At 46.8% G+C, this 21,596-nt stretch overlaps 1 protein-coding gene across 3 annotated transcripts in view; it reads right to left on the minus strand.

The window, feature by feature from the left end:
* Positions 1-1,397: 1,397 nt before the first annotated feature.
* The window catches only part of ADAMTS17 (ADAM metallopeptidase with thrombospondin type 1 motif 17), a 354,869-nt gene continuing 334,670 nt past the window's right edge, over positions 1,398-21,596 (minus strand). For all 3 annotated transcript variants that reach the window (XM_060096914.1, XM_060096913.1, XM_060096915.1), the window contains 2 exons: positions 5,489-5,666; positions 1,398-4,287 (listed from right to left, as the gene is read on the minus strand). In XM_060096914.1, the coding sequence (XP_059952897.1) occupies positions 4,121-4,287; positions 5,489-5,666 (345 nt within the window). In that variant the 3' untranslated portion in view covers positions 1,398-4,120. The remainder of the gene's footprint in view (positions 4,288-5,488; positions 5,667-21,596) is intronic.

Genomic DNA, 21,596 nt, shown 5'->3' on the forward strand with positions numbered 1-21,596 from the left:
GAAGGAGGACATAGATGCAGGCAGATTTGTGTAGAAGTAGAAACATAGGGGCTTTTGCCAAAACCCTTTGCAGAGGGCGAGCATCACTGTAAAGGATTCCAATGCCGAGCCTTCTAGCCTGTATCCAGAGGGCAATCAACAGACCCACAAGGGAAGTCCTGACCTTTCTTTTTTGGAGTTCCTGCAGCTCTCACTCATTCTCTGTTGTCCAGGACTCCAGGCTTGTCTGAGGGGCTGTGGGCTCCAGAGCAGGTCTTTTGTCCATTTGTGTCCTCCGTGGCTCCAGGAAGTGCTTGGTTCCTAATAGAAGCTCACTCAACACTTGCTGATCGATTGCTTGTCAATTTCATCTAACAAACTGGAATCCAAGCAGTTATAAAGAAATCACATAGCATCAGGGCTGTTAGAAGTTAACCCAGAAGAGAGATCAGAACTCTCAGAGCAAGGAAAGGATACTAATGGGTCCCAGAGGCAGGTGGCTGATGGTTCTTGGGAATTAGCACAAACTATATGTTTCTTGGTAACGAGGGGGCCATGGGCAGTTAGTCGTCGATTAAACAAATGGTCTTTATTTGGTGAACTTTCTGGGTGTTGTTCCAACATTAAAAAGAGGCGCTCTGTCTAATGAACCTCCAAGTTCTTGGGTGGGGAGCTCTTTCCCCTTGACACCGGGAGGAGACAACCCCCTCCAAGAGCAGGAGCTGTGACATCCCTGCTCCATGTCAGGTCCAGATGGGGTCCAAATGGCTGCAGTGGTCCCCATGATGATGGTGTGGTGCCCTTGCTGTGTCCCCAGACTGGGAGGTAGGAAGGGCCAGGTCTGGCTCACACCTGCAGGAGTGGGGAAGCTGTTGGGCTGCCAGCAGGATTGGGGTGGGGGCTAAAGCTTGAAGAGGCAAGGTTGTAGAGAGCAGGTACCCATTCTGGCATGATAGGGGTCCCCTGCAGAGGGGTCACTGCACTCCCATGGAGCCTGGGCAGCTCCACCAGTGAGGTAGCTGCTCTGTATCAGACTCACAGACTCACTGTACAGCTGTCACACTTTCATGTCCCCACCCAGGGTTTTGCAACCACACAGGGATGAGGCCCAGGACTGAATGATTTGTTAGCACTCACTTGGGGAGATGTAGCCACCCGCCAGAACTGCATTTACCAGTGACCTTTGACACTGTCCACAGCTGTGGTCGGCAGGCTGCAGTTCTTGCAGCCAAGTCCCAGGCAAGTGGTGTGACCACTGCAGAAGGAAAGGACACAGCCTCCCTCTGTCAGCCCTCGAGGACTGGTTTTTGTCTTTTACTTCACAGACAGCTTAAAATTGTTATGGAAGAACATTTTATTAAACATATTCAACTCACTTCCAATGAAATGCTTAATTTTTCATTTACAGTGGTGTCCAATGTTTGTCTTCTGTTCTTTTTTTTTTTCTTTTCTTTCAAACCAGCACCAAAAAGTAAAACAAAAATACCATGGGTACAGTACGTAATGTAAGTTAGCTAATGGAAAATATATACATTTGACTCTGAAATGAAGAAAAGAGAACAAAGCAATGATATTACTGCCATTACTACCGTTTCCCTGTGTTCTGATAATATCAAGCCATGGTCAACTGAGAGGGTTTCATTTGCACCAATGAAAATAGCACCATAAGGTTGTGAGACTCTGTAGCTAGTAACACGTTTGTGCAACCGAAAAGGTACAGTACTTGAGTGACAGTACAGGGTATTGTTAACCATAAAGAAACATCACTGTTGTAATGACAGGGTTTCATTGTCTTCTGTCCAAAGTGGAGCAAGAGTGCTACGATGGCTTGACTGACATTGATCATTGCTTGTGCCGGGAACAGAAGGCGGGCTGGTGAATTTCAGAGTGACAGTGCCAGCATGAGCTAAAAGAGCTCAGAAAGACCCTAACTTTGGAGAACCAAAGGGATGGTGAACAATAACTGAATCAGTCATTTGCATTCTGAGGATGTGGGGCCCTTGCCAGGGGCGTCCAGTTGATACCGTCAAGGTGGCCAGGGGGGAGATTCAGAGGCACCAGGCAAAGGGCTCGCCTCTGGGCATGTGCACATGCTTGCCCAGCTCAGGTGGGCCCGTGGTTTCCATGCAGACAGTAAGCAAGGCTGCCCCGGCTTCCTTAGCTTGCTGCCCCGACTCTGCCCCTTAGCCCCCGAGGCCGAGAGCTTTCTGTTCATCTGTGGTAAAGTACAGCCCACTTGGGGCTGGGGGAAAACTGAGCCCTAGCTCCCCAAGACTTTGAGGGGCCTGGGGAGTCTGCTCACAGCCAAGCCAGAGCAGGGAGGACAGCGTTCTGCACAGGCCCTCGGCAGCCGCTGGAGGTTACCTTGCAGGTGGGCTGCTGCAGCCTGGTACCCTCTGGGGTCTTTCCACAGAACATCTAAGGAGTTTTCTCAACACTACTCACAGATTCTAGTGGAACTGAATAGATTCCCTGCCATCCCTATCACTTCTCTGCCTCTGGGGCAGTAAAAAAATCACAAACCAAAACACAGCCCGTAAGACGGGCTTGGGGTGGCAGAGTGTTTCTTTCTCTTTCTGATTTAAGCTGACTCTGAAGTTGTGACATCAAAAACTCAAACACAGATACATAAACACAGCACCAGTAAATCAAGAAGCACTTGCAGATGATCCCATGGAGATTAGCCTAAGTAAGATCCCCTCTGAAATAAGGGAGGAGAGGGTGGGTTTCTCATGATAAAGTCCTTGAATATAAGCACCCATCAAAGGCCCACTGAGTTGGTCAGCAGACCAGACCTCCCAGCATGTCGGGTCCCCTCCTCCCAGCTCCCGGGCGGGCAGGGTCCTACCATCTTCTGTGTTTTCACAGAGGACACTCTTTTCATCTCCCTGGGCTCCAGAGAGGGCACAGTTCTGTTTTGAGGGGTGAGGTGTCTGTAGGAGGCAAATACCTTCTTCCGGATTTTCTGAGTGGCATTCTTGCCCCACTAAGACGAGTCAACAACGACAGCATGACAATGATGAACATTGCAAGGTCTGGGCCACGGGAAGGCTGGGTGGGCCACTCCTCCACCCATCCTGGCACTAGGCTGAGCAGCCCTGGAGGAAACCTGCCCCGTGCCAGGGTGAAGCGCCAGGCCTGAGCCTGAGTCTTCAGAGGTTCTAAGAATCAACTTCAGATAGATGGCCAAGGTCAATGGGAAGCCATCTCTAAGGTGCAAAGCTTTATGAAGTACTGGCTAGAGCAGAGGTCCCCAGAAGCAGAGGGGGAGCCCCTCCACCCCTCCCAAAGCTGCCCTGAGCTCACCTCTATGCCAGGAAGCAATCCCAAGGCCAAACTTAGCACGTGCCTCCTCTCACAGCACCTTGAAGAGAGGCTCTTCTGTTTCCCTGTGTGGGGGACAACAGAGATCTGAAAACTAAATACGCCCCAAACCCAAGCCCTTCTGGAATATTCTCCCCCACGTAGGTGGTATGCAGAACTACACAGCCCTAGCGTCCTTTTTAGTTCACACAGACTCAGACTCTCAGGGACAAGACCTCCAAGGAAAAGCCGCGATCTAGAGAGCACGTTCCCTGACAGGGTGGAGGGGCCAAGTGCTGTCCTTGTGGTGTCAAGGGGGCTCCAGCAGCCCGGCCTCTCCAGAGAAGCCTCCTTCCATCCAGGGTGTCACGGGCTTTCAGAATAAAGCCTGCTTTAAAGTAAAACGTCTCAGTTTTTGGATATCCTCCCCCTCCCCCAATACATCAAGCACTGGGAATTCAAACGTCAGAGGAAAGCCAAGACAGGGGCGCCTGTGACGTTTCTCTTGACGATTTCTGTCAGAGGTGTTCCCTTTGAGGTACGTGGAACCTTAGAAATTACAATTATTTTGTGACTCATGCCTATTTTTTCCTTACCGTAGAAAGCCATCCAGTGGCTGTTAACAATATATTAAGTATAAAAGCACTAAGCAAACGTCAAGTCCACTCTCAGGTTCTAAGCAATTGGGTTCTTGGGACAGCCTCCTGGGTGAGCCGTGGTGTGCTTTGGGGGTCCCAGCCGTAGGACTGGTGTGCTCTCGGGTGGGTGGGCTTTCAACTAGCCATGTCGTCAGGACTCAGACCTCATGTCGGAGCATCGCGGGACCACTGGCCGCCTGTCATGAACTTGGTGGCGGCAGTGGCTGGCGCATCTTGTTCGCATAGAAGTCCCTGCATGTCTGGCAGCAGCGCTGGTACCACCGCATGTCCTGGCAGAGGTTCTTTTCTCGGATGACCCTGCAATACACTGTCCACTGGTCCCGTGTGCATTTGTAGGTCAGAGCAGCTAAGGGGACAGTGGAGAGAGAAAGCCCAGAGGTTATGGGTGGCCTGGGGACGTCATCATGCGCACACAGATGGCCTGCAGTCTGACATAGTCTGGGGCTGCCCTTACCCATGTGTACACTGGAGCTTTGCACAGACTGGGGAAACCATGCCCCTGCCAGGGCCATTGTGGATGTGGCTTTCTTTTGCAAGGGACACACTCTGGGTCCAACCTGACCACTTGGCAGAGTTCAGTGGTCTGGCTACCTCCTTAAGGCGAGGGCACTGCCCCCCCCTCCCGGCTTCTGAGGTAAGTGGTGTGTACTGTTATTTTATGGCGGAGGACGTTATCTGTTGGCATTGATAAAATAGAATGGCACAGGGCAGTAGATATCAAAGGGCCCACAAAAGGTCACAGCACAAGCAGGTGGCCTGAATCTCCTTCAGGATCTTGGTAGTGCAGAGAGATAGTCCAGGCTGAGGGCATGCAAAAGCCTGGTGTACACCTCTGCAAGCTCAAAGACCGCCCCCCACCCCCAGTGAAGCTGCTTGGAAATCCCCTTCATGTTGGTGGCATTCTAGCATTAGGGAAAGGGGCACTGGGTGGGGAAAAAGTTCCCTAGGAATTTCTAACTGGAAAAGCAGAAACTCTTTTCAATAGAATCATTAGATCAGTGCTAGATATTCTTCTTTTTGTGCCACCACGGGCTGGGGATGTGGCCTAGTAAAGGGCTGGGTTTGGAACACTCGGATCCAAGCTGCTCACACAAAAGCTCCCTGCCGAATTAAAGACTCCAACCTGCCAACACCTCTGTTTTCTTCTCAAGCATTAGCTTGAGGAACATTCCATGCACACATCACCAAGATTTCATGAATGACACCCCCAGATCCTTCATTTCCTGAAGGATGCAACTCCCTTTGCCTCCTTCATGCACAGGAATCCCAAAACACTTGAGGAACATTCTCCCATGTTTCTCATTTGTTGGCAGAGGGGCTCAAGTGTTTGAGACCACAGTAAACAAACATCTTTTTTCATGACAAGGATGAAATTCCATCTCTGAAACCTCAGATCCTCTACAAAACTGACATGTTAGCCTTTCCAGAATTCAAATAAGCCCCAAGGAGGGGGGCTTTCTGGCTTATAGAACTCCCACTGCCAGTGGGGACTTGCTGGCCAGGGGATGCAGCAGCCCCAGGAACTGGGGGCCATCAGAGGCACTCACCAAGGCGAGGGGAAGTGATGGTGTTCACGTTGATCTTGTCATTGCAGACTTCTTGGTGGCACTGTTTGTAGGCTGCCGGCTTGGAGAGGGTAGGGCACTCATTGCCATGGCGCCCGGTGATCTTGTGCATGCACTGCACCACACGGGACTGCAGGCCCTTCCCACAGGTCGATGAGCACTGCCAGAGACAGGGAGAGGTGAGCTGGGGACAGCTGAGCTAGGGGCCTAACCCGGGCTGAGGGGCTTTGACAATGGCCTCACATCATAGCACCCTTGGGTCAGGCCCCTGCATGTCATTCCTATGTGCTTGAAATAATTGTAGGATAAGAGGGCTTGGCTGCATACCAGCTGCCTGATGGAAAACTGTTTCAAGATGTTAGGGACTGCATGTTTGTGTCTCCTCAACATTTACATGTTGAAGCCCTAACCCCCAGTGGGATGGCATTTGAAGGTAGGTCCTTTGGGAGGTAATTGGGTTTAAATGAGGTCATGAGGGTGGGGCCCCCATGATGAGATTAGTGTCCTTATAAGAAGAAGATAGATCAGAGTTCTATCCCTCCACCACATGAGGACACATGACAAGTCAGCCATCTGAAAGCCAGGAAGTTGTCCCTCATCAAGAACCAAATATGCCAGCACCTTGACCTCAAACTTCTCAGCCTCCAGAACTGTGAGAAATAAATGTCTTGTTGTTTAAGCCACCCAGCCTGTGGTATTTTGTTACAGCAGCCTGAGCTAAGACACAATTGTTGAAATATTAGTTTATGCTGGTTGCATTTCACCTCCCATCCTCTCATGCCTGTTCCAAGCAGAGAACCATCTGGGTTTTGAAATTCTCCAGTGAGCAGGGTGGCTTGCTGGCACCCAGGAGGGACTGAACCTGATGGCCACAGGGATCCCCTTGGCACTTTGTGCCACATGAGGCTCCTGGGCCTCTGTCCAGCCCTGGGTGTGGAGAGGAGCCCAGTAATGATGGGGCTGAATTTCCACAAGCCTGGAGGGTTAGGGGTCAGAATTAAGTAAAGTTAGAGAAAATGAAGAAATGCAACCTTTCTTGCATAATGGACTCATGGACTAATATTGGGGCTAACAGTTTTAATTTAGACACCCAATCTCTTGTTCTTGGCATTTCCAGCATTTGCAGATGTGGGTGTGCTAAAACCAAACTAATATATTTAGTTCAGCAGACCATCCTGCATTCCCAGTGAGTGGCCTTTTAAGACTTTACTATGTGTTCTGTCTCCTGCTCTTCTTCCCATTCCTCTTTGGGCTCCTTTAAAGTGTTTGACAGGGAACCTGCCAGGTATCCAGCACCACTCCCCCATCCTGCTTGATAGCCCCTCGGCCCTTGCTTGTTTTCTGGGGAGCCCTTGGAACCGTCTCTCCATTAAGTTGGTCTCCTCCCAGCCAGAGAGCCTGGTCCACATGTGCACTCTCTCCATCTGGGGTCCCCCAGCACACATGCTCACAACCCATGATTTACGGGGTTCTGAGAGCACTCTGCAAAACTTTAATAAAGCAAAGACCACAGGTATAGTAGCCCAGCTGCAGTTAACACTGGGACCTCAGGGTAGAGAGAGGGGACCATGGCCTTTCCTCTGAATGCCACATGTGGTGAAGATGCCAGGTGCCATCTGGATCACATGCCTCCCTCTCTCCTCCCCTTGGGTCTGACCATGGCCTGTGCTGGAGGAAGGGCCTTCACTGGGGGTCTGTGAGGGGTTACACTGCACAGACTCAGCGTGGATCCCTTCATCCATGAGAAGTGGCCATCAACTGCGCTCCCAAAGGGTTTTTTACACCTCAGGTGAATTCCTCTGCTTTCTAGTCTAACAAGCAGGATCACCTTTTTTTTTCACTTTAGAAGGATAAAGAGCTCAGAGAGCATGGTGCTCTGATGGGGCCCAGTCTTTTCAAATCATGAAAGAGGTAGGAAGACCACAAGTGCCCCATTGCCTATGCAACCAACCCCCCCACCCCCCTTGAGAGTCCTGGCGTGTTCAAACCAGAATGGGCTCTCCCTGACAGGCAAGGCTGTGTGCCTGGCTCCATATCCATCTTCCGGATAAATCCATCAAGGGCTGCTCACAGTCTTGAGAATCCTTCGTGCATGATCAATGCACATTTCTGGGTTCCACCCCAGACCTCAGGAGTTGGTACTGGAGCATTTGGAAATTTGAGGGGTGCTGCAGTGGAAGAATGATGTCACATGAGGAGGTTCCCACCAACTGGAGACCTGGAACATGGGACAAGTGTCATAGCAATGTGACACCTGGAGGGTGTCTCGGAGGGAGTGGCTTCAGGTTGGGATCTGCTGCATGGGATTACCTGGAGAGCGTTGAAAGGTCTTCTTGTCCCAGACCAATCAATCATTATCCCTGGATGATGCACTGGGCATCAGTATTTTTCAAAGCTCTCCAGGTGACAGCAACAAGCAGCCAGAGCTGAGAAACTCTGACTTACCCTGAACTTCTTCCCTGTGTCCTGTGTAGAGTGTGAGGAGCTCTCTTTTCTTACCATGAAGTAGTCAAGTATTTGTATACAAATGTGTAATTAAGCAAGAACAGACATCCACCTGCAGCCCCAACTGATGAGTTTATATACAGGTGATAGGTGTGCTCAAATACAAGAGATGAAGCCTTTCACTCAAAATTATTCTAGGAAAAGAATAAGTTGCCTTATAATTAAGTAACAACAAAACCTCTCATAGTTCAGGGGTGGGGTAAGGGATACCCTCAATTATTTGTAGCAAGATCACCTGGGGGTTAAAAGAAAAAGGGACACAAAGAAATTTAACTCTCTTCTCCTGGAAGTAGGACACCATAATCATAAATGAGGGAGGATGGTGTAAGAAATTTTTAAAGATCTCTTGAAAAGTAATCTGGTAGGAATTGGTTCAAGATGGCAGAGTAGAAGGACATGCACTCACTCCCTCTTGTGAGAGCACCGGAATCACAACTAATTGCTGAACAATCATCGACAGGAAGACACTGGAACTCATCAAAGAAGATACCCCACATCCAAAGACAAAGGAGAAGCCACAGTGAGAAGGTAGGAGGGGTGCAATCACAATAAAATCAAATCCCATAACCGCTGGGTGGGTGACTCACAAACTGGAGAACAATTATACCACAGAAGTCCATCCACTGGAGTGAAGGTTCTGAGCCCCATGTCAGGCTTCCCAACCTGGAGGTCTGGCAATGGGAGGAGGAATTCCCAGAGAATCAGACATTGAAGGCTAGTGGGATTTGATTGCAGGACTTCGACAGGACTGGGGGAGAAAGAGACCTCACTCTTGGAGGGCACACAAAAAGTAGTGTGCATACCAGGACCCAGGGGGAAGGAGCAGTGACCCCACAGGAGACTGAAACAGACCTACCTGCTAGTGTTGGAAGGTCTCCAGCAGAGGTGGTGGGGCAGCTGTGGTTCACTGTGGGGACAAGGACACTGGCAGCAGAAGTTCTGGGAAGTATGCCCTGGAGTCCACCATTAGCCCCACCAAAGAGCCTGTAGGCTCCAGTGCTGGGCCACCTCAGCCCAAACAACCAACAGGGAGGGAACTCAGCCCCACCCATCAGCAGACAAGTGGATTAAAGTTTTACTGAGTTCTGCCCACCAGAGCAACACCCAGCTCTACACACCACCAGTCCCTCCTATCAGGAAGCTTGCACAAGCCTCTTAGATAGCCTCGTCCACCAGAGGGCAGACGGCAGAAGCAAGAAGAACTACAATCCTGCAGCCTGTGGAACAAAAACCACATTCACAGAAAGATAGACAAGATGAAAAGGCAGAGGGCTATGTACCAGATGAAGGAACAAGATAAAACCCCAGAAAAGCAACTAAATGAAGTGGAGATAGGCAACCTTCCAGAAAAATATTTCAGAATAATGATAGTGAAGATGATCCAGGACCTCGGAAAAAGAATGGAGGCATAGATCGAGAAGATGCAAGAAATGTTTAACAAAGACCTAGAAGAAATAAGGAACAAACAAACAGAGATGAACAATACAATAACTGAAATGAAAAAACACTGGAAGGAATCAGTAGTAGAATAACTGAGGCAGATGAATGGATAAGTGACTGGGATGACAGAATGGTGGAAATCACTGCCATGGAACAGAATAAAGAAAAAATAATGAAAAGAAATGAAGAAAGCCTAAGAGACCTCTGGGACAACATTAAATGCACCAACATTTGCATTATAGGGGTCACAGAAGGAGAAGAGAGAGAGAAAGGACCCGAGAAAATATTTGAAGATATTATAGTTGAAAACTTCCCTAACATGGGAAAGAAAAAAGCCACCCAAGTCTAGGAAGCACAGAGAGTCCCAGACAGGATAAACCCAAGGAGAAACATGCCGAGACACATAGTAATCAAATTGACAAAAATTAAAGACAAAGAAAACTTATTAAAACCAACAAGGGAACAATGACAAATAACACACAAAGGAACTCCCATAAGGTTAACAGCTGATTTCTTGGCAGAACCTCTACAAGCCAGAAGGGAGTGGCACAATATATTTAAAGTGATGAAAGGGAAGAACCTACAAGTAATATTACTCTACCTGGCAAGGATCTCATTCAAATTTCATGAAGGAATCAAAAGCGTTACAGACAAGCAAAAGCTAAGAGAATTCAGTACCACAAAACCAGCTCCACAACAAATGCTAAAGGAAATTCTCTAAGTGGGAAACACAAAAGAAAAGGACCTACAAAAACAAACCCAAAACAATTAAGAAAATGGTAATAGGAACATACATACCAATAATTACCTTAAACGTGAATGGATTAAATGCTCCAACCAAAAGACACAGGCTTGCTGAATGGATACAAAAACAAGACCCATGTATATGCTGTCTACAAGAGACCCACTTCAGACCTAGAGACACATACAGACTGAAAGTGAGGGGATGGAAAAAGATATTCCATGCAAATGGAAATCAAAAGAAAGAAGAAGTAGCAATTCTAGTATCAGAAAAAATAGACTTTAAAATAAAGACTATTACAAGAGACAAAGAAGGACACTACATAATGACCAAGGGATCAAGCCAAGAAAAGATATAACAATTATAAATATATATGCACCAAACATAGGAGCACCTCAATATATAAGGCAACTGCTAAGAGCTATAAAAGAGGAAATGGACAGCAACACAATAATAGTGGGGGACTTTAACACATCACTTACACAGTGGACAAATAATCCACACAGAAAATTAATAAGGAAACAAAAGCTTTAAATGACACAATAGACCAGACAGATTTAATTGATATTTATAAAACATTCCATCCAAAAACAGCAGATTACACTTTCTTCTCAAGTACACACAGAATATTCTCTAGGATAGATCACATCTTTGGTCACAAATCAAGCCTCGGAAAATTTAAGAAAATTGAAATCATATCAAGCATCTTTTCTGACCACAATGCCATAAGATTAGAAATCAGTTACAGGGGAAAAAAATGTAAAAAACACAAACACATGGAGGCTAAACAATACGTTACTAAGTAACCAAGAGATCACTGAAGAAATCAAAGAGAAAATAAAAAAATACTTAGAGACAAATGACAATGAAAAGACAATGATTCAAAACCTATGGGATGTAGCAAAAGCAGTTCTAAGAGGGAAGTTTATAGCAATAAAATCTTACCTAAAGAAACAAGAAAAATCTCAAAAAAGCAATCTAATTTTACACCTAAAGGAACTAGAGAAAGAAGAACAAACAAAATCCAAAGTTGGTAGAAGAAAAGAAATCATAAACATCAGAGCAGAAATAAATGAAATAGAAACAAAGAAAACAATAGCAAAGATCAATAAAACTAAAAGCTTGTTCTTTGAGAAGATAAACAAAACGGATAAACCTTTAGCCAGACTCATCAAGGAAAAGAGGGAGAGGGCTCAAATCAATAAAATTAGAAATGAAAATGGAGAAGTTACAACAGACACTGCAGAAATACAAAGCATCATGAGAGACTACTACAAGCAACTGTATGCCAATAGAATGGACAACCAGGAAGAAATGGACAAATTCTTAGAAAAGTATAACCTTCCAAGACTGAACCAGGAAGAAACAGAAAATATGAACAGACCAATCACAAGTAATGAAATTGAGACTGTGATTAAAAATCTTCCAGCAAACAAAGCCGTGGACCAGATGGCTTCACAGATGAATTCTATCAAACATTTAGAGAAGAGCTAACACCCATCCTTCTCAAACTCTTCCAAAAATTGCAGAGGAAGGAACACTCCCAAACATTCTATGAGGCCACCATCACCCTATACCAAAACCAGACAAAAATACTACAAAAAAGAATATTACAGACCAATATCACTGATGAATATAGATGCAAAAATCCTCAACAAAATACTAGCAAACAGAATCCAACAACACATTAAAAGGATCATACACCGTGATCAAGTAGGATTTATCCCAGGGATGCAAGGATTCTTCAATATACTCAAATCAATCAATGTGATACACCATAGCAACAAACTGAAGAATAAAAACCATATGATCATCGCAATAGGTGCAGAAAAAGCTTTTGACAAAATTCAACACCTATTTATGATAAAAACTGTCCAGAAAGTGGACATAGAGGGAACCTACCTCAACATAATAAAGGCCATATATGACAAACCCACAGCAAACATCATTCTCAATGGTGAAAAACTGAAAGCATTTCCTCTAAAATCAGGAACAAGACAAGGATGTCCACTGTCGCCACTATTATTCAACATAGTTTTGGAAGTCCTAGCCACGGCAATCAGAGAGGAAAAAGAAATTAAAAAAATCCAAATTGGAAAAGAAGAAGTAAAAATGTCACTGTTTACAGATGACATAGTAATATACATAGATAATGCTAAAGATGCCACCAGAAAACTACTAGAGCTAATCAATGAGTTTGGTAGTTGCAGGATACAAAATTAATGCACAGAAATCTCTTGCATTCCTATACACTAACAATGAAAGATCAGAACGAGAAATTAAGGAAACAATCCCATCTACCATTGCAACAAAAAGAATAAAATACCTAGGAATAAACCTACCTAAGGAAGTAAAAGATCTGTACTCAGAAAATTATAAGACACCGATGAAAGAAATCAAAGATGACACAAACGGATGGAGAGATATACCATGTTCTTGGATTGGAAGAATCAATATTGTGAAAATGACTTTATGACCCAAAGCAATCTACAGATTCAATGCAATCCCTATCAAATTACCAATGGCATTTTGTACAGAACTAGAACAAAAAATCTTAAAATTTGTATGGAGACACAGAAGACCCTGAATAGCCAAAGCAATCTTGAGGGAAAAAAACAGAGCTGGAGGAATAAGACTCCCTGACTTCAGACAATACTACAAAGCTACAGTAATCAAGACAATATGGTACTGGCACAAAAACAGGAATATAGATCAGTGGAACGGGATAGAAAGCCCAGAAACAAACCCACACACCTATGGTCAACTAATCTATGACAAAGGAGGCAAGGATATGCAATGGAGAAAAGACAGTCTCTTCAATAAGTGGTGCTGGGAAAACTGGATAGCTACATGTAAAAGGATGAAATTAGAACACTCCCTAACACCATACACAAAAATAAACTCAAAATGGATTAAAGACTTAATGTAAGACCAGACACTATAAAACTCTTAGAGGAAAACATAGGAAGAACACTCTTTGACATAAATCCCAGCAAGATCTTTTTTGACCCACCTCCTAACAATAATGGAAATAAAAACAAAAATAAACAAATGGGACCTAAAGAAACTTAAAAGCTTTTGCACAGCAAAGGAAACTATAGACAAGATGAAAAGACAACCCTCAGAATGGGAGAAAATATTTGCAAATGAATCAACGGACAAAGGATTAATCTCCGAAATATATATGCAGCTCAAGGTTACAAAAAACAAATAACCCAATCAAAAAATGGGTAGAAGACCTAAATAGACATTTCTCCAAAGAAGACATATAGATGGCCAAGAGGCACATGAAAAGCTGCTCAACATCACTAATTATTAGAGAAATGCAAATCAAAACTACAATGAGGTACCACCTCATACCAGTTAGAATGGGCATCATCAGAAAATCTACAAACAACAAATGCTGGAGAGTGTGTGGAGTAAAGGGAACCCTCTGGCACTGTTGGTGGGAATGAAAATTGATACAGCCACTATGGAGAAGAGTATGGAGGTTCCTTAAAAAACTAAAAACAGAATTACCATATGACCCAGCAATCCCACTACTGGGCATAAACCCAGAGAAAACCATAATTCAAAATGACACATGCACCCTACTGTTCATTGCAGCAGTATTTACAATAGCCAGGTCATGGAAGCAACCTAAATGCCCATTGACAGGTGAATGGTTAAAGAAATATGGTACATATATGCAATGGAATATTACTCAGCTATAAAAAGTAATGAAATTGGGTCATTTGTAGAGACATGGATGGACCTAGAGACTGTCATACAGAGTGAAGCAAGTCAGAAAGAGAAAAACAAATATTGTATATTAACGCATATATGTGGAATCTAGAAAAATGGTACAGATGAACTGGTTTGCAAGGCAGAAATAGAGACCCAGATGTAGAGAACAAACGTATGGACACCAAGGGGGGAAAGTGGGGTGCTGGCACGGATGGTGATGGTGGGATGAATTGGGAGGTTGGGATGGACATATATACACTAATATGTATAAAATAGATAACTAATAAGAACATGCTGTATAAAAAATAAATGAATAAAAAAATTCAAAAAAAAAAAAAAGAAAGAAAAGTAATCTGGTAAGTGGCTATACCCAGAGACTGGGGGGTCCACAGGAGCAGGGTAAGTGAAGGAAATGGCCAAGGGTCCTAATGCAGTGCAAAATCCTATGAATGTAAAGCAAAGTCTTGCCTATGCAAAGTCATGCCAACACAGAGCAACATCATGCCATAGCTTGCAAGGGAATATCCAATGAGAACAGCACATTCAAAAAAGACAGCATCTCAGTAAACTGGGATGGCAGTGCCCTGTACACTCTGGCAAACTGAACAGGGGATTCAGATAGTGGAGTGAGTGATGACGAAGACAGATGCTGCAAATATTAGGATGCACTTTACAAAACTGCTTATATTCAACCGTTTTCGATCCCACAGAAACAAGAATTTTATCAGGTTCAACTTCATAATATGATAAAGATGAAAATAGCAATATTTTTAAATTAAAACATAATATATAAACTTTAAATATGAAATACAACTACATGAATAAGTTACATATTTTAAGTAGGCATTTGACTAGTCCACCTACACCATTAAAGACTTTTATATCTAAATTTGTCGTAAGATTTTTAAAAAGCCCTGCTCCCTGGGAAAGCGTATACGTGGGGCCTTATTTCTGTGACTACTGGGCACTTGGGGAAGAAGGGGCCATGTGTCCTGCTCTACAGACACCACCAGCCCTTGTCTTCCCATCTTGACTTGGCTCACTGGCGCCACCTGCTATAGGAGACACACCAGGAAGAAGAGCGGGGTGTCCTCATAGTCCTTCCTGGAGAAAGGGTGCATCCAGGGTGAAGCAGGGTTTCTGTGTCCCCAGAAAACTCTGCACAGGCTAACAGAGAAGGATCTGGGACTATGGTCTTGCTCCCATGGGCCCCCTGACCATGAGGTCTGCAGACTCTGCCAGTGGGGCAATTAGCCTGGCTGGGTCACTTCCTGCCCAGGAACACCAGGTAGCGTTTCAATGTCTTTTGCAGGTGTTGTTATTATTTATGTGAAATCAGAGCAAGGGCTCAGTCCTATGAATCCACTAAAACCAAATGCAAAATTGACAAGGTCTCTGGTGGGAAAGGATCAATGACCATTGTAAAACTCAAGAGTTTGGGGTGACCTCAAAGACTAGTCTCCCCTCTGAAAGTTCTTAGTCTTGTTTAACATGCTCTGGGGTTGGGTGGGGGGAGAGCATTCATGACACCTCCAGCCTATGCGGGCGGCATGCTTGTTCTGTCTGTAAGCTCACCTGTAGGATTCCATGACAGTGTGGAACATTCCACAACCATCCCAAGGTTGATGAGGGGGTCAGTGTCTTGAGCTTGATGGGGGTCAGTGCCTTGCCCAAGGTCACAGATTAGTGAGTGGCAGAGGAGGGACAGGACCCCAGCTGCCCCACCCCAAGGACCAAATTCCATCCTCCTGTATGAATTAGAGGTTGAACTGGATGGAGCTTCTATGGGAGGCCACGAATCAAAAAACCAGGTCACTGCCCAGCTCCACCATTTCTTCATTATCTTTCCTAGCCTGAGTCGCTGGTTTTTAATTTTTCAGTCTGTAAAAAAAAACCTGCCACATGAGATCACGGAGGGTGTCTCCAGAGTTATTCTGCAGAGACTCAAGCGTCTGTCCTCATGGCTTTCCAACACCTCTGAGAGGCAGGGCTGGGCCAGGTGAGAGGCTGGAGCTGACCCTCAGCTGCTGTCGGGGCCATGTGAGACCCTGCAAACTCTGCCCCTGGGATTAGGTTTTGCAGACTTTTAGCTGCAGTCCTGGGGGCTGCCATTCACACAGCTCAGGGCTGTGAATGGCTTGTGCTCACTTGGAAGAACCTTTGAGAATATCGGGTATTTGCTTAGCCACCTAAGAACGGTGTCTGAGCCAGCCCCACAGAGGCTGCTTCAGAGCGTCAGGTGAGGAGACAGGTTACAGAGTAGCACGTACAGAAATCACCCCATTTTTTCCAATACCTGTGTGTGTGTGTGTGTGTGTGTGTGTGTGTGTGTGTGTGTGTGTGTACCTATATAAAAGTTTGGAAGACAAACCATTAAAAAAATTTGCTGTGCTGTCATCTGGTTTTGTAGGACTAGTTTTTCTCTTCTGTGTCTTCCCATGCAAGATAGAATTACTTATGTAATTACAAATAAAAGTGGAAAATTCCACCAATGACCCTTTGGTGCAGCTGCCCCCGTCCAGGCCTGCTGCATTTTCATTTGAGCCGAGTTGGTGCCTAGCCTGCCCCTGGCCTAAAATCCATGCGTAACTACCCACTCCTTGGCCGGAGTTTCAGCAGGGACAGTGCAGTGGCGACAGGACAGGCCTGTCAGTATGCTGCATCCCCCTTTACTAGCTGTGTGACCTTGGGCAAGTTACTTAGCCTATACGAGCCCCAGCTTCTTTATTTGTAGCTTGAGGATAATAAAACCTTTCTTGCAGGATGATTTCCAGGATTAGAGACAGCTTAGAGCAGGTGCCTAGCAGGGAGTCTGGGATGGACAAACACTGCTACTATTATTAACAACAGTAAGCACAGGGCCAAGAGCAGAGAGAGCTGGCCGGGGGTCCCTGGAGCCCGGGAAGGCGCCCTGAGTCACCTGGCCTGCTTAGCCCTCCCTGGGCTGCCATGCCAGTCACCAAGCAGGTGTGGACATCCACCTTTGCCAGGAGCACAATTAGAGATTGATTTGGCCCTGAAGACACATGTGATTCCAGAGAGGCTGCAGAGCTACATCCTCCTGTAACCTGAGCTCTCGCTGCCTTAAGGGTAGCACAGGCACAGACAATGAATCTCACCTCTGTCGGCCTCCCCTCAGCCTCCACTTTAATTCAACAGTGAGGAGACGGCAGTGTCTCCTGATAGCATCGGATTAGCCCCAAGCATCGCTGTGAAGCCATTTTTCAGGCTTCTAAAATCTAAGCAAATACATGTAGTAAAAAACAGATCTGGTCTTCTTTGAAGCACACTGTCACTGTTGGGTAGTTTTTTCAAGCCACTCATGACATTAACATTTAATATGGTTCCCCGAGACTCAGGAAACCAAGACAAAATGGAGCAGTAATAAACCTGCCAGGAAAGCTCCTTGCCAGGTGACCTGGAGTAAGGGCAGCCCCCTCTCCAGCAAGTGCCTGCAGCTGCACATCACACACAGGGTCTGGGGACCTGCCACCCATCCCACGGGTGGCGATGATGATGATGATGGTGGAGATGGTAGTAGGGACAGCAGCAGGGTCCACCTTTGGCCTGCCTCCCGGTGCCGGGCACTGGGCTCACACCCATTCCCATGAGTCCTCATTAATCTTCACACTAGCAGCTGCTGTGGCAGGGCCAGGCGCTCAGAACACAGTAGGTGCAGAATACATGTGCACAGACTGCAGGAATAGTGTCTGCAGGGCACAGCACCGCCTGCAGAGAGGTGGAGCATGAGGCTCAGAGGGTCCACGGTCTTCCCCGTGATGTAGCCCCCGGGCCTCCCATCCCGGCTGCTGCCCGGAGGCCTGCACTCCTCTGGGGCCCACACGGCTCTCCAGCAGGGAGGAACCAGGCCTCTGTCACCATGTGGTGGCCCAGCGCTGATGACACGCTCCACCACGGCATGGACCCCCTCCTCTTCACTTCTCCCAGCTGTAAAATCACGACTATAAATGACACCAGATTCCAAAGGGATGTTTTGAGAATTAGCTAAAGGAAGTTGTAAAAATCTTGGGAAGAGGAAAACGTGACAGGAATGTTTAATACACACATGAGCGCTGGCTCCTACAGAGTGGAGGACGGGCAGGGGCTCCCTGCACAGGCTCTGGGGTGAGCAGGAATAGGGATAGGGTGAAATAATGCAAAGATGAACCCTCACTGCACAGTGTGCCCACCCTACGCTCTCACAGAGCCATCCTCCGAGGGGCCAGCCTGCCTCCGAGGGGCAGCATGGGACAGCCTCGCATGACAGTCAGGGGGGCAGGGAACCCCCTACGGGAACTCCATTTTCTGCTCGTGTCTGAAAGGTACTGGGCTGCTAAAATGTCAAAAGCTCCTCAAAAGCATTTTTGACAGATTTCCCCCCAAAACTTGGCATGAGCAATGCAAATCTCAGAGGCTGTTGAAACCTGAAATAGTAGGCTTAAACAATGATGAAAATCCCCACCGTCTTTGCTCCAGCCTTGAAACTGGAAATGCTTTCTTAGACACACACACACACACACACCTTCCCCCTTCAACTCACACTTTCTTTCAAACTGTTTTTGAAATCCTCAAATCCTTGAATCCTATCCTCAGCCTTAGCTTTGAGTTCCCCTCAAACTCTCTGAATTCGCAGCCTGCTGACCTACAGGTTCTGGTTGGAACGTTACAGTCAGGGAACCAGAAGGCCCAGGTGACCCGCCCCCCCATGACTTGCACGGACTGGCTCTCCCAAGAGCTCTTGCTTCTTGCTTCCGATGGGCGCCAGGAGCACAGAGTGGGCTACAGGAGCTGTCTCACTGCCTCCCCTTGGGCAGGAGCTGCTACCAGTTTCGTAACTTAGCTCTCCCAGCTTACCAGAGACTGTTTCAAAGACCCTACCCCCCTGCTGCAGAAGGATGGCCTACATGCCCAGCAAATGCTGCACAACCGTCTCCTGCCCTGAGCCACGCTGTCATCATGCGGAGCCCCAGGTCAAGGCACGCACTGTTTCATGGGGTCCACACCACATTCAAAGAACTCATCTCCTATGACATAAATATTTTACAGGCCTGTGTAAGAAATGCGATTCTGATCAGAGATAAGAGACCTGTGACTGTACTGGATGATAATGGTGAAGAAGATGATGATAAAAATGAGCACCTAAGCCAAGCACTGCACTAAGTGCTTTACATGGATGCCCTAGGAGGTAGGTACCCCTAAACTCATCTGACAGAGGATGATGCTGGTTCAAGGTTAGGTGAGGTCACTGCAGAGCAGGGACGTGCACCTGTGTTGTCCTGACCATGTGCCCTGCTCTGAGGTCGCTGATAGCGTGTGTTGAAACCAAAGTGTTCCTTAGGGATGACAGCTTCTCTGATTCAATGGTCATGTCTAGGCAGTGGTTAAAACCTAGACTGGCATGTGGGAGAGGCATCCCCACTCTCTGATCTCTCATTCCACACTAAGGCAGCTGATTTGAGGAAGGACACTAGGTGAATGGAGGGGCAGCAGGGAAATGGAGGGGGCAAAGACATTGGCCTTTAGACTGCAGCTGACCCTTGAACAACTCGGGGGTTATTCTAAGTGTAATGTACAGTCGGTCCTCCGTATCCCCAGTTCCTCTGCATCTGAGGATGCAACCCCGGACCACATACACTGTAGAATTTACTATTGAAAAATACCCACGTATAAGTGGACCCATGCTGTTTAAACCTACGTTGTACAAGGGTCAACTGCATTCAGTTCACTCCCATGCAGGCACCTCTCCTGGCAATTTCCGGGGACCCCACTGCTCTACAACAAGTTCATTTCTCTCATCTGAGCAGGTGTGGGCCCTGGACTTTAACTCCATGACCCAGTGGCAGGCTGTGTTCACCCACACAAAATGCTCCAGACCAAGGTGGTATCTGCCCCCTCTCCCTCCTGCCCTACCCAGAAAAGTACTGAAGTTTGATGACCCTCCTTTCACTGTTGCTTACACTCCCAAGAGTAGTACGGAATGGAGGATTTGCTGATCCCTATCTGCATGCAGAGTGCTAACTGCCTGTGTTGTATGGTTTCACAGTCCCAGAGAAGGGCCCTGATGTCCCCAGTGCCTCTTATGTTTGCTCTTGGATGCTCAAGTTTCTTTTATTAAGGACTCAACTTTTTATTTCACAAATAAGGGGAGACAACATGCATGATCTCCTATAGAGACAACAGATTTTTACTACAGTGTAAATGATTAATACAAAGCCCTTGGGAGAGGTTTTGATTGGTGGGCTGGAGAAAGAGTAGATAAATACTTGACTTTACAACAAGCTTCTGCCTATGATGGTTAGACCTGAGGCATATAACAGTTCATCTACTTCCCATTTCAAATTAGAAATCTAAGCCTCTGACATTATTATGTACCTGAAGGAAAGGTAGATTAAGAGCCAAAAGGCAGGGATCAGACTCCTAGCCCTTCCATTTACTAGTTGTGTGACCTCAAGAAAAAAGTCACGTTGCCACTCTGAGCCTCAGTTTCTTCACCTGTAAAATGGGGATAGGGTCAAATGGGAGAATGTGAGTGAAAGTGTTTTATAAATTCTACAGCACTGGTGAATGTCAGGGCCACTGTCACTGATCCCAACAGAAGTAGCATCACTCTCCACCAGCACCCTTGTTTGGGGCTGCCCCTGGCAGGGGCTGCATTCGTACCTGCCCAGTGGGACTTAGCGTGGCCTGGTGTCTGCAGCTGGCTCCACCTGTCTGTATCTAGGCTGGGTCATTGTCCACTCTTGTACCCTCAGTGCTCAGCACAGGTTGGCACAGAACAGGAGTTCAGGAAATGCTGGTTGAATCACAGTGACTTGGTTGCAGGCCCACAGCAAGTGGGTGCCCCAGCCGGGCTGGCTGCCCAGCCTTGCAGAGTTGGGGGGAGGGGTCAATCCCCACCATAGCAAGTGCAGGCTTCTGCAGTGGTGCTGGGGATGAAAGCTTTCTGGAACAAGCCCCTCTCGTGACACAAAGTCTGTTCATTTCTGAGGCCATGGAACTTGAGCCCTCATCTCTGCCCACAACACAGGAAGGCATCTAACAGCAGTCCTGGGAATGCACCGACACAGCCATGTTTGAATGGGAGTCTCTCCCTGGCTTCTTCCTAGGGCTCTGCAGCTACAGGTACGTACAGGCTTAAGGCTTCATTTGATCTCCTAAGGCCTCTGGGAAGTGCTGGGGCTCAGGTATGAGTGGCACATCTGGGGCTTGACTGAAGCCTCACAAGTGAGGCCAGTCCCCTTCCAGGGGACCTCCACTGGCACCAGGAAGTCAACGGCCACTTATTTATTTATTTATTTATTTATTTATTTATTGTGGTACACGGGCCTCTCACTGTTGTGGCCTCTCCCGTTGCGGAGCACAGGCTCTGGACGCGCAGGCTCAGCGGCCATGGCTCACGGGCCTAGCCGCTCCGCAGCATGTGGGATCTTCCCAGATCGGGGCACGAACCCGTGTCCCCTGCCTCGGCAGGTGGACTCTCAACCACTGCGCCACCAGGGAAGCCCCAACGGCTACTTTTGATCTTTTCTGTAAAAGGGGACGCCATACTCTTAATACAGAGAGCCAATGGTTTTCTTTAAAAACACCATCTATTATAATCCCTCCAGAATAATTTGTTTCTAATTAGAAACATCCCATCACTTCAGTGGTGATTAATGCCTCTGGTCTTGAAACTGA

The sequence above is a fragment of the Mesoplodon densirostris genome, chromosome 4, assembly GCF_025265405.1.
Source record: "Mesoplodon densirostris isolate mMesDen1 chromosome 4, mMesDen1 primary haplotype, whole genome shotgun sequence".
NCBI lineage: Eukaryota > Metazoa > Chordata > Mammalia > Artiodactyla > Ziphiidae > Mesoplodon > Mesoplodon densirostris.